The 15,027-nt window shown below is 38.4% G+C and overlaps 1 protein-coding gene across 1 annotated transcript in view; it reads left to right on the top strand.

Annotated features, from left to right (window-relative positions):
* Positions 1-2,620: 2,620 nt before the first annotated feature.
* Positions 2,621-15,027, top strand: part of LOC115225369 (protein HID1) — a 62,862-nt gene continuing 50,455 nt past the window's right edge. Inside the window, exon 1 of the mRNA XM_029796320.2 lies at positions 2,621-2,778. Coding sequence (XP_029652180.2) covers positions 2,713-2,778 — 66 coding nt within the window. The 5' untranslated portion in view covers positions 2,621-2,712. The remainder of the gene's footprint in view (positions 2,779-15,027) is intronic.

Genomic DNA, 15,027 nt, shown 5'->3' on the forward strand with positions numbered 1-15,027 from the left:
GAATGGCTTCATTTCATTTTCCATTATTATCTAATTCAGCTTTTCCATTTGTTTTTTTCCCCCCTTTCCCACCATGTGCTGTTCCCTCTGTGTAAGGCTGTAATAGCCAGTATCATGAAATAAAGAAGCTTGATTTCCAACCAGGTCCAGTCCCTCTGGACATCACCTTGGGCAAGTATGTTCTCCTTTATCTTCAGACCAACCAAAGCCTTGCAAGTGGATTTGGTAGGCGGAAACTGAAAAGAAGCCTGTCGTGTGTGTGTATGTATATATATATATATCAACGTGACCGACCCGGCTATCAGATGTTGTTACACATCGCTGGTGACAATGCGCTTCGCATTGTTTTAGCCTTCAGATGATGCCACAGAAGAAAGAGTGAGAGAAAGCTGTGGCGAAAGATTACAGCAGGGATCGCCACCATCCCCTGCTGGAGCCTCGCAGGGCTATTAGGTGTTTTCGCTCAATAAACACATACAACGCCCGGTCTGGGAATCGAAATCGCGATCTTCTGACCGCGAGTCCGCTGCCCTAACCACTGGGCCATTGCCCCCCCCCCCATATATATATATATATATATATATACACACACACATATTCACACACTCATAACTGGCTTCTTTATATATGTATATATGTCAGTATGTTTATGTCAAACTGTCCAACCCGTGCCAGCAATGAACAACGGACGTTAAATGATGATGGTGTGTTTGTGTACGTGTGTATCTTTGTATTTGTGGTTTGTCTCGCAGCCCTCCACTTGACAACGAGCGTTGGTTTGTTTACGTTCCTGTAACGTAGCACTTCGAGAAAAGAAACCGGTAGAATAAGTACCAGGCTTTAAAATATATATTGGTGCCGAGGTTGGTTTGTGTCGGCTAAAATTCTTCAAGCGGTGCACCAGCATGGCCGCAGTACATTGACTGAAACGAGTGACGATGAAAGGTAAGCTTTTTTTGTGTGCGCGTAGTTTCATTGACTGAATGACGTTAACACCTGAGAGAGTAATGTTTAATAGTGAGTGAGTGTGGGAGGAAAGGTAGGAGTGAAATACGTAGTCATGTAGAGAGGGGCGGAGGAAGGGCTATACGACGAGGGAAGACGTCATTGGAGTAGTGAATGAAATAGTCGTAGAGAGAGTAGAGAAGGAGGAGGAGGAGGAGACTAAAGTCAATGACACTGCGGGGTAAGAGTTAAAGCGGGAGTGAATTACATAAAAACAGAGAGGCGGAGGAAGAGAGAGAAAGTGAAAGTTGATAATATCGTCGGAGGGGTATGAGTCGAGGAAGGAGTAAATTACAACTTGATATAGCGGGGGTGGAGGAAGGATGAGGAGGCAAGTCAATAATAGTGTAGAAAGAAAGAGAGTTAAGTAGGGAGTAAATTAGAGAGTGATTGAGAGAGGAGAGCTAGAGAGAGAAGGTGAGAGTAACTGTTACTGTGAGAGGAGGAGTGATAGTGAATGAGTGTGAGTTGCGGAATAATATAGAGGGAAGAGGTAAGTTAAGAGAGAGGAGAGCTAGAAAGAGAAGGTGAGAGTAAATGTTACTGTGAGAGGAGGAGTGATAGTGAATGAGTGTGAGTTAGAGGGAAGAGGTAAATTAAGAGAGAGGAATGAGTCAAGGGTTTATGAGTGATGTAAAGAGGTGGAGAGGAGAGAAAAGGTGAAAGTCAATAACTTAGAGAGGGAAATAAGAAAGGTGGGAGAGAAACAGAGAAAGGCAAGGATTCAGTGGGAGTAAGAAAAAGAGGGACACATACACGCTGGCAGAGATAAAGAGGCATTTATACATACATAGATAGACAGATACATACATATAGAGAGGAGGAGTGAGAGAGTGGGATATACATACGCAGGTACAAATAAACAGGCAGATATAGATACTTGCACAGAAAGACGGACACGTACATTTGCACAGAAAGACGGACACGTACATTTGCACAGCCACACAAGCAGAGAGAGAGAGAGAGAGAGGCAATGATATAGTATAGAAAGAAAAAGAGAGAGAGAAAGAGAGGCAAAGATATATTATGGAAAGAAAAAGAGAGAGAGAGAAAGAGAGGCAAAGATATATTATGGAAGGAAAAAGAGAGAGAGAGAAAGAGAGGCAAAGATATATTATGGAAGGAAAAAGAGAGAGAGAGAAAGAGAGGCAAAGATATATTATGGAAGGAAAAAGAGAGAGAGAGAAAGAGAGGCAAATATATATTATGGAAGGAAAAAGAGAGAGAGAGAAAGAGAGGCAAAGATATATTATGGAAGGAAAAAGAGAGAGAGAGAAAGAGAGGCAAAGATATATTATGGAAGGAAAAAGAGAGAAGAGAAAGAGAGGCAAAGATATATTATGGAAAGAAAAAGAGAGAGAGAGAAAGAGAGGCAAAGATATATTATGGAAGGAAAAAGAGAGAGAGAGAAAGAGAGGCAAAGATATATTATGGAAGGAAAAAGAGAGAGAGAGAAAGAGAGGCAAAGATATATTATGGAAGGAAAAAGAGAGAGAGAAAAATATAATCTGAGGGAAAGGGAGAGAGAGAAGGGGAGGTTAATGAAATAGACGGAAGAAGAAAGAGTGAGAAGGAAAATTTAATGAAGTAGACGGAGGAAGAAGAGATAGAAAGAGTAGAAGATTAGAGCATGCGAGGGTGATAGAGAGAGTATGTTTCAGTGAGTGAGGGTGAGACAAGGTAGAGAGTGTGAGTGTGAGAGTCAGAATGGGGAACACAGACAGCAAACTGAATTTTAGGAAAGCTGTCATTCAACTGACCACAAAAACACAGGTATGTATAGATTTACGGGTGTATATATACATATACATACATACATATATATATATATATGTTAATTGATATATATATATATATATGTGTATGTGTATGACAGAGGGGTATGGAGATATACATGTGTAGGTGTATATATATATATATATATGGGGGTATATATATATATATATATATATATACACCCCCATATATATGTATATTATATATAATACAATATTTATAGAGGTGGCTGATGCGTGTTTGTACACACACACGCATGATAGGGGTTACCTTCTCTCTCTCTCTCTATATATATATATATAATTATAATTTAGGGTATCTAAGAGATACCATCACGCTAGAAATAGCAGTCAAAACCTGACCCTAAAACCACACTAAATGTTCATACAGCACCAGGAGATAAATTTATATATTTCTTTCGTCGTTGTATATACTTATATATATATAAATTTACTTATATATATTTATATATACTTATTTATATATATTATATATACTTATATATATATAAACATGTGTGTTAGGACGATGTATATTTACAGAGGACTATAGTTATATATGGGCATTCACACATTTACACGTGTGTATACGGATATATATATATATATACGTATGTATACACACGTGTAAATACCCATATACATTATAGGCTAATATACACAAGGCTGTCTGCCTCACTGTGTAGACGGTCAACGAGCCTGCAAGAAATAGCAGCAGTGTCTCTCTGGAACCACACCCTGTTATTTGTATAAAAGAGAAGATATCACAGAAGGTAGTCTTAGGTATGCAATAAGCTGGGATGTTCACGGTTGGATGGGACACTTTGATTACAGGTTTGCATAATCGTAACTAACCTGGTTCTAAACAATAGAGACACGTACATAAAGACACTTGTAGAGGTCTGTGTATATGTATGTATATATACATATATATAAAACTTAATGATAAAGTTGAAGTGAAGATATATATAGTGCGTGTATATACACACATATACACGTACACACGTATAAATTTATATAATGATATATATATATATATGTATATAAAATTTATTTTGGTAGTTTTGACTTTAAGAGTCCCTCCTAGCGTGTGGCATTTATGTATAGTAATGCCCTCAATATATATATGTATATATATATATATGTATGTATACATTGCTCTACATCTTAGTGTACTTCTTTCGGATTTATGTTTTTACAAACGATATATATATGTGTATGTGTGTGTATATATTTCTGCGCACACATAAATGCTTATCTTTGTGTGTGTATATGTATGTGTTTGTCTGTGTATATATATATATATATATATTGATGGCTTTGTCTTTTTCCTTTCTTCGATCTCGATTCTATTATCTTTGGTTTGGGATTTATATTTTAATATGGAATATTTACAATAGATGAGATCGACTTTGTCTTTCATACTTTCGGGGTTAAACCCTGGGGATCGATTTAACCCACCCTCCAAATTGCTGGCCTTGTGCCAAAACTTGAATCGAATATTTAAGATAAATAGATCGATATACAGATAAATAGATATACGTATTTGTACATAGGTATGGTGTGCGTGTATACTTACATATACACACTATATACACATAGGTATGTATTGACTGTATGTATACATACAGTCTGTTAATGGCTAGCAAACCGAAAGTTCGAAGTCACTAAACATTCATTAATACGTATATACTCTACATCTGTCACTGTGTTAATATACACACGCATAAAATTCTCTATATACACACACATGTATCTTATCTGTTTCTCTCTACACACAGCGATGATGCATTAAGATGTAAACATATTTTCGTACGTTCGTGTGTGGGTGGGTCCATGTATGTATGTGTCAATTGCCTTTATGTATATATATATATATAATATATATTATATATATATATATATATATATATATATATATATATATATAATTAGAAGAAATGAGGTACTCAGAAATCTGGATGGTTTTATATTTACAGATATTTATTAGTATGTTACATGTTTTTATAAATCTTATATCATATAATTTGAAAACTCCACTAGAGTGGACGAAAGCGCTAATATATGATATATGATTTATAAAAACATGTAATATACAAATAAATATCTCTAAATATGAAAGCCATCAAGATTTCTGAGTACCTCATTTCTTCTAATATATAATTGCTGTACATCATCTCCAAATCTTCTAATATATATATATATATATATATATATATATATATATATATATATATATATATATATATATATATATATATAAACACACATATATATAACATACGTGTATATGTGTATTGGCTGTATATATATTTGCGTGTATTTAATAGCTACATATGTTTATATTTATCGGGAGGATAATATATGCATATGCTGTTATGCTGTGTGTCTACAAAAACAATATATATATATATATATATATATATATATATATATATAAATCTTATATATATATATATATATATATTATATATATATATAAATCTTATATATATATATATATATATAATATATATATATATAAACCTTATATATATATATATATATTGGTAAAAAACGGTAAGATAACAAAAGAAAGAAAGAGACCTCAATATTGTGTAAATAGAGGAAATTTATCTATAAAATAATATCGAGTAATGTAACATATTATTATATATATATATATATATATAAATCTTATATATATATATAAACCTTATATATATATATATATATATATATATAAATGGCGGTGCCCCAGCATGGCCACAGCTCGTGAGCTGAAACTAGATAAAATAATATATATATATTATATATATATATATATATATATATATATATATATATATATATACAAATCTATATATATATATATATATATATATATAAGGTTTTTATAGTATATCTTTTCTATATGGTGTGAATAACATCTTTCATTATTGAATTGTTTAATAGAGGTTTTCTCTAAATTATATATATACATACATATGTATATATATATATATATATATATATATATACATGTGTGTGTGTACTCGCGCCCACTCATTTCCTCTATATAGACGTGTGCGTATATTTTTGTATACATAGACACACATCTGTGTACGATTATTATACGTTCGTTCAGGACCGTTTTTTCAGCTTTAGAGGTCTGCAGTTTTTATTTATTAACAGAAACCCCACACCATATTTAAATTAAAAACTGCCCCTCCCCCACTGTGCAATTGTTTAGTAAGGCCATGCCTTTTGACGGCGCTGTGTACGCCCTCAATTTAAATCCCATCAAGGGACGTGAGGGGTCTTTACGATAGCCAGGAGCAAAGTGCAACCTGCAGGACTTCCTGAAAGGCACGCCAACGCAATATTATTACCCTAAATATTTTTAGTGGTGCGGTTCGTCTGATGATGAGCCATATCTTATGCGGCCCTCTTCTTGGAAAAAGTTGCCCCTGCCTGTTAAAGAGGTCACTGCACCTGCTAGAAATAACTGCCGGACGTCCCTTGAAGCACATTTTACTTTCGGGGGATGTAGTCTAGGGCATCTTTTATCTTGTTTTAGTCACTGGGCTGTGACCATGCTGTGGCATCACCTCGAATGGTTGTAGTTGAACAAATCGACCCCAGTACTTATTTTTTGTTTTCTTTTCAAGGTGCAGGAGTGGCTGTGTGGTAAGTAGCTTGTTTACCAACCACATGGTTCCGGGTTCAGTCCTACTGCGTGGCACCTTGGACAAGTGTCTTCTACTATAGCCTCAGGCCGACCAAAGCCTTGTGAGTGGATTTGGTAGACGGAAACTGAAAGAAGCCCGTCGTATATATGTATATGTGTATAAGTCCTGGGGTCGAGTTGCTTGATTAAAGGCGGTGCTCCAGCATGGCCGCAGTCAAATGACTGAAACAAGTAAAAGAGAGTGGTATTTATTCGATTGGAGACTTTTGCCTCGCTGCTAAGTTATGAGGACATAAATAAACCAGCACCAGTTGTGAAGCTGTGAGTGCGTGGGTGGGGCAAACAAAGACACACACACACAAATATCATCATCATCATTTTTTTCATGCTAGTATGGGTTGGATGGTTTGATATAAACTGGTGCGCCAAAAGGATTTGCTGAGCTCCAAATGTCTATTTTGGCTTGGTTTCTACAGCTGGATATTCATCCTAATGCCAACCACTTTGCATCGATGCTTCTATAACTTCCCTATGCAAACCCATTCTTGCCTCTTACTTTCTCGTTCCTTGCAGTGGCTTCTCACAAATGCTGACCCCATGTCGCAGTCGGTTCTAACGTTCCAGCAACAAAGTAATGCGTCTGCTAGTGGCTCAAAAATCCAGCTTGCAAATTTGGCAAATGCTTCACTGGGAGAGCAAATGTGTTGGATCAGAATCGAAATTGAACCAATCCTATGACTGGCACCCGGCAGGTACCAGGGCCGCTGGACTGGCTCCTGTGCGGGTGGCAGGTAAAGAAACACCATTTCGACCCTGTGCTTGAGGAGACCTATTGAGTCCAGTAAATCAACATCAAAAATCAATGGAAATTGTAGTTGTGATCCCTATGCTGGTCTCATGTAAAAAGCACCATCCGAACGTGGCCGATGCCAGCATCGCCTTGACTGGCTTCCGTGCTAGTGGCATGCAAAAAGCACCAACCGATCGTGGCCGTTGCCAGTCTCCCCTGGCACGTAAAAAGCACCCACTACACTCATGGAGTGGTTGGTGTTAGGAAGGGCATCCAGCTGTAGATTCACTCCAGATCAGACTGGGCCTGGTGCAGCCCCTGGCTTCCCAGACCCCAGTTGAACCGTCCAACCCATGCTAGCATGGAAAATGGACGTTAAACGATGATGGTGATGATGATCGCGGATGCTGTAGCCATTGCTGTCATTTCTTATCGAGGTGTAGAGTTCATGTTCAAAGTTTCGGTGGGAATCCAAGTTTATTTGTGGTTCCTGACCACATGGAGTAGTGTGATCTGTTGCAGCTCATCCTGCTGTCGGTTGTTGACTGTTGCAGAGGGTTCACTGACAAAGCCACCAATGATTATCAGAGCAGATTTAGCCTGGGTTTCAATCAAGTTCTTCTCATGCTAAGAGGTTATTTCTAATCCAGATCAGAATAGAACTGAGAGCAATAGGGGCTAATAGGTGGTTCCATTCTCTTCAAAATCCCAGAACTCCTGTATCAAAGCTCTGCTACATGATGCAGTTTAACCTTTTAGCATTTAGATTTCTCTCTCTAATGTAATGTGCCCTTGTATTGCTGACTAACATATATTTATTGTATAACATATATACAATGTGTGTGTGTATAAAATATATGTGTGTGTATGTGTAACATACAATATATATGTATGTGTAACATATACACACACACACACACACACGTATAAATGTGTGTGTGTATATATAGACACACATATGTATGTATATATGTGTATATTTGTGTGTGTGTGTATATATATATATGTAAACAAAGATAAATGCGATACAATAAAATTAATTATAATCGCCGGTGTACCAGTACACGCCATATATTATTCATATATCATTACATTCAAGGCGAAGAGTGCACTAGATACACAATAGCTGGATAAATTTAGTGAGATGAAAATTAAAAACTTTTACAAACTTAGCTTTTCTTATACTGCAGTTTCGCCAAATTCAGTAATAAAAATAATATTTATTTACTCAGGCTGGCTCTTCGGTAAGATTCCTGTTAATGATGGGAAGACCATATTAATAGACCCATGTGCGTCTATTGAAATGCTCTTTCTAAACTATTCAAAACACTGCGCAGACTCAGAACAAACCCGACAAAATAGGGGATTGTGGTATATCGTCTAACGGTCAGAAATTTATCGAGAGAATATGTAAACAAAGATAAATGCGATACAATAAAATTAATTATAATCGCCGGTGTACCAGTACACGCCATATATTATTCATACAGACCCGGCAAGCCAAGTGAGACCATAACCCGTGATCTATGCCAGGGGTGTAACCAGCCCACTTATGCATACCTTTCCTTCATTGGACACTAAACTCTGCTTGCGAAGACCTATTGAGGCAAGTGAAATCGAAATCAAATTTGATGACTGGCATCTGTGCTAGTGGAGCGCTAAGAGCATCATCTGAGCATGATCGTTGCCAGAGCAGCTAACTGGCTTCTGCACATAAAAGGCACCATTCGAGCGTGATCGTTACCAGCGCCACCTTATTGGCACTTGTGCCAGTGGTACATGAAAAAAAAACATTTGCTCGAGGTCATTGCCAGTGCTTCTAGACTGGCTCCTGTGCAGGTGGCATGCAAAAAACACCTTTTGAGCATGGCTGTTGCCAGTACCGCTTGACTTGCCCTCGTGCCAGTGGCATGTAAAAGCACCCACTACACTCTTGGAGTGGTTGGCGTTAGGAAGGGCATCCAGCTGTAGAAACTCTGCCAGATCAGATTGGAGCCTGGCGCAGCCATCCGGTTCACCAGTCCTCAGTCAAATCGTCCAACCCATGCTAGCATGGAAAGCAGACGTTAAATGATGATGATGATAATGGTAGGATAACAGTCCAGTGCACCAAAAAGGCACTCTTTTATTTGTTTCAGTCATTTGACTGTGGCCATGCTGGAGCACCGCCTTTAGTTGAGCAAATCGACACCCAGGACTTGTTCTTTGTAAGCCTAGTACTTATTCTATCGGTCTCGCTTGCTGAACCGCTAATTACGGGGACATAAACGCACCAGCATCGGTTGTCAATCGATGTTGGTGGGGACTAACACAGACACGCAAACATACACATACACATATATATATATAAATATATATACATATATATATACAACAGGCTTCTTTCAGTTTCTGTCTACCAATAAACACTCACAATGCCTGGTCTGGGAATCGAAACCGCAATCCTACGACCGTGAGTCCGCTGCCCTAACTACTGGGCCATTGCACCTCCACGTGGGCTGATATAATACAGTTGAACATCCAACACACAGAACAACAGTTTAACCCTCTACCATTTAAACCAGTCATATCCAGCCAAAATAATCTACCTGTATTATCTTTGAACCGGCCAGATCTGGTCTCTCACGATTGGCTCTACAATATTATTCTAAAAATAGACAATTATGTCATTGAAAAGCTCAAAGTTACAAGGTAAGGCATAACTAATTCATATCAATGGGGATAATTAAGCATTACATTTGACAAAGCAACTACCGTAAATCCTTGAGTATAATACGCAGGGGATTTTTAGTGGGGTGTACCTCTGAAAAACCTAAACCTTGTGTATAATACGCACCCCTTCTCTAACTTGAGTCAAGGAGGTCTATATAACGTCCTTGGTTTGTAAAACTGTATACGGTAACGTCCTTTATTATTATTGTATATATAACATAATACAAACGTGTAGCTTTTTTGTGCATTTTGTTTGCAGAAAATAAAGAAATAACAGTAATAACATTTAATAAATGTTGCTTACTGCAAGTTATGGATGATTCTTTAATGACTTCATTGCTTTCAGGCTTAGCTTAAGGGATTTTTGCGCCCGACATCACAAAATGCGTCTGAATAAACATTGCCGGACAGCAAATAGAGACTAGGACATTGCTTAGAAAATAATCTTCATTTTTAACCTCGTATATAGTATGCCCTAGGGATTTTGACCTTTAAATTTTGGGGGGATTTGGATTATACTCGAGGATTTACGGTATTTGGAGATTTGCTTGCTTCATGCTCTTGCTTGATGGGGCTGGGGGTCATCTTAGGTTACTGGTCCCAGCGACAGTGCATAGAGACCAGGTCCACCAGTGGTCTCAATCACTGGTGGTTCTGTATCATCCTCTTTGCATCCTCTAATGTAACATACAAGACTTTTTTTTACATTTCCTTCTTTCCTTTTCTAAAGACAATTGACAAGACAACATTTGATAAGTCTGTTAACCCCTTGGGGGTCGTTGGGGCATTGCAGCCATGCAGGGTATCTAGGGCAAGAAAGCCTGGTGGAGCCGATCCCTCTCCAGGCTAAACTCATTTCTGCAGCTGAGTGGACTAGAGCAACATGAAATGAAGCATTTTGCTCAAGAACACGATGCATTGCCTGGTTCAGAGATCGAAACCACAATCTTATGGTTATGAATCCAAAACCCTAACGACTAAGCCATGCACCTCCACTAGGGGTACTCATTTCTTTAGCTGAATGGACTGGAGCAAAGTGAAGTGAAGTGTTTTGCTCAAGAACACAATGCATCGCCTGGTCCAGGAATCGAAACCACAATCTTACAATTATGAGTCTAACACCCTAACCACTAAGCCATGCACCTCCACTTTTTAAAGATGAAAGCATTGCTCAAGAATACAATGCATTGCCTTGTCCAGGAATCGAAACCACAATCTTACGATCATGAGTCCAACACCCTAACCACTAAGCCACGTGCCTCCACACATATCCACTAATACTAATTACTATACTATACATTAGATAATGTAGTTCTAGATACACTATGCCTAAATAAAAGAAGGGATGGTCACAGCTGGAACATCTTCGATTGTAGGTCTGGTAGATGAGGAACTGACCTGGAGATAAGCAACAACTATAGCTACTAATACTAACTACTATACTGTACATTAGATAATGTTGTCCTAGATATACTATGCTTGAATAAAAGACGAGATGGTCATAGCTGGGACATCTTTGATCATAGGTCTACTGGATCAGGACTGACCTAGGGCCAAACAACAACTATAGCCACTAATACTAATCACTACACTATACATTACATAGTATAGTCCTAGATATACTATGCCTGAATAAAAGACGGGATGGTCACAGCTAGAGTATACTTGATCTTAGGCCTGTTGTATCAGGATTGACCTGGGGCTAAACAGCTATCGCCACTAATACTAACGACTATACTTTACATTAGATAATGTAGTCCTAGATACACTATGTGTGAATAAAAGATGAGATAGTCACAGCTGGGACATCTTTGATCATAGGTCTACTGGATCAGGACTGACCCTTGGTTAAACAACAACCACAGCCATTAATAATAACTACAATACGACACATTAAGTAATGTCTTAGGTACACTTTGTGGTAACAGCTGGAACATATTTGATCATAAATCTGCTGGATTAAGACTGACCTGGGGCTAAACAACAGCTATATCCTCTAACATTCACTATTACACTTAGGCAGTGAGCTGGCAGAATCATTAGCATGCCAGGTAAATGCTTAGCTTAGTGGTATTTCGTCTGTCTTCAAGTTCTGAGTTCAAATTCCTCCAGGGTTGACTTTGCCTTTCATCCTTTTTGGGGGTTGATGAAATAAGTACAAGTTGATTACTGGGGTTGATGCATCTGACTCAACCTCACCCCCAAAATTGCTGGCCTTGTGCCAAAACTTGGAATCTTTATTAACAACTATATTGTTCCTTCTTGAGCCATGCCTGGCTCATAAGGGCCGGTTTCCCGGTTTCCTTGACGTATAGGTTCCCCACCTGCACGTGATGCAGGAGGAAAGAGTGAGAGAAAGTTGTGGCAAAAGAGTCAGCAGAAGTTCACCATTACCTTCTGCCGGAGCAGCATGGAGCTTAGGTGTTTCGCTCATAAACATACACATCACCTGGTCTGAGATTCGGACCCGTGATCCCTTGACCACGATTCCGCTGCTCTAACCACTAGGCTATGTGCCTCCACCATATATATATATATATATATATACACACACACACACATGTTGTTTGTTCCTTCTCGAGCCACGCCTGGTTCATAAGGGCCAGTTTACCGGTCTCCTTGGCATTTAGGTTCCCCACCTGGATGGGATGCTGGTCGTTGCAGGTGAGCTGCTAGATGCAGGAGGAAAGAGTGAGAGAAAGTTGTGGCAAAAAGTCAGCAGAAGTTCGCCATTAACTTCTGCTGGAGCTGCGTGGAGCTTAGGTGTTTTGCTCATAAACATCGCCTGGTCTGAGATTTGAACCCGCGATCTCTCGACTGCAATTCCGCTGCTCTAACCACTAGGCCATTTGCCTCCACATTAACTACTATACTATACATTAAATACTGTAGTCCTAGATACACTGTTTAGATAAAAGAATCAAATGGTCACAGGTGGAACATCTTTGATCATAGGTCTGTCTCCTGGATCAGGGCTGACCTGGGGCTAAACAACAAAAACTGCTATTATGGCCAGTAATACTTCTCTACTATACATTAGATAATGTAGTCCTAGATACTCTTTGAGTAACAGATGGGATGGTCACAGCTGGAACTCTTTTGATCAAAGTTCTGTTGGAGCTGGACTGACCTGGGGCTAAACATCAACAACAACTACTACTATCACCACTACTACAGCCACTAATACTACTATTCTATACATTAGATAATGTAGTCCTAGGTACACTATGTCTGAATAAAAGATGGGATGGTCACGACTGGAATGTCTTTGATTGTATGTTTATTGGAGCGGGACTGACCTGAGGCTAAACAAGGACTGCAAAAACATCAACTATAGTTACTAATACTAATTGCAATACTATACTTTAGGTAATGTACTCCTAGAAATACTTATATCTGAATAAAAGATGGGGATGGTCACAGTGGGATCACTTTTGATCATAGGTCTGGTAGATCAAGACTGATCTGGGGGCTAAACAACCACCACCACTGTAGTTTTTATCTATTTGTGGATTACTACTAACTATTCGTATACGCCAAACTATGCCAAGAAACATTCTACCGCATCTAACTTTCGCACACCTTTAGATTTATCAACCTGCCCGTCGAGGCAAAGTATTGTAACGTAACGGTAAATAAATATTTCCTTAAAACTTCACGAGTGGCTGTGTGGTAAGTAGCTTGCTAACCAGCCACATGGTTCCGGGTTCAGTCTCACTGCGTGGCATCTTGGGCAAGTGTCTTCTACTATAGCCTCGGGCCGACCAAAGCCTTGTGAGTGGATTTGGTAGACGGAAATTGAAAGAAGTCCGTTGTATATATGTATATATATATATATATATATATATATATATATATATATATATGCGTGTGTGCTTGTGTGTCTATGTTTGTCCCCCCTAGCATTGCTTGACAACCGATGCTGGTGCGTTTATGTCCCCGTTACTTAGCGGTTCGGCAAAAGAGACCGATAGAATAAGTACTGGACTTACAAAAGAATAAGTCCCGGGGTCGAGTTGCTCGATTAAAGGCGGTGCTCCAGCATGGCCGCAGTCAAATGACTGAAACAAGCAAAAGAGAAAGAGTAAAAGAGCATTGTTCATCTTACACATCCTACAGTGTGCGATTATAACAACTGATTTTTATCGTCACAACTGCCGACTCCCACATTTCATAATATTGTGTACCTAATCAATCTTACCTGTTACACACTTAAAATTCCTGCGTTTTTAATCAAGACCTTTATTTACTATCATGACAACACTGCCTCGTGACACACACTCTGTCTTATTGTACTTCTCTCCCAATAACTTTTTCTCCTCCTCTACTTCATCCCCTAAATATATGTTGTGACAGGGTTATATCACCTGTTGATTCCTCCCTTTTTTCCCCTCCTTCACATATATCTTGTGATGGACAGACAGATGGAGACTAGCTTCTCTTTTATAATATACTTGCACTGAGTGTGGACTTTTAAGCTAGACCCTCTGTAGGGATCCTTTCTATTATAGGCACTAGGGCTGAAATTTTGTGGGAGGGGTTAAGTTGATTACATCAACCCCAGTACTCAGCTGGTGCTTAATTTATAAGGCAAAGTCAACCTCGGTGGAATTTGAACTCAATGTAGTGACAGGCAAAATACTGTTAAGCATTTCACCCAGTGTGCTAACGATTCTGCCAATGAAGCATTTATTGGTACCCTACCAATATGGTATTACTTTAAATTCAGTTTAAATGAAAAACTTTTAAGTTCACAAATTTTTGGAGTTCTTTTAACCCTTTTGTTACCAACCCAGCTGAAACTGGTTCTGGCTCTGTAGTACAAATGTCTTGCTTTCCTAAGTTTTGAATTAAAATCTTCCACCAAACCTTAGTCACAATTCATGTTTCTAACACTAGCTGAATGATAACTAAGTTATTTTACTAAATTCTTTGTTATATTGAAAATGAATTGAAAGAAACACAGAGCATCTCAATAGAAATACGGTAACAAAAGGGTTAAAGTCACCATGATATTTTTAACCCTTTTGATACAAATCCAGCTGAAACTGCCTCTGGCTCTGAGTACAAATGTCTTGCTTTCCTAAGTTTTGAAT

This window comes from Octopus sinensis, linkage group LG27 (assembly GCF_006345805.1).
Source record: "Octopus sinensis linkage group LG27, ASM634580v1, whole genome shotgun sequence".
In the NCBI taxonomy this organism is placed as follows: domain Eukaryota; kingdom Metazoa; phylum Mollusca; class Cephalopoda; order Octopoda; family Octopodidae; genus Octopus; species Octopus sinensis.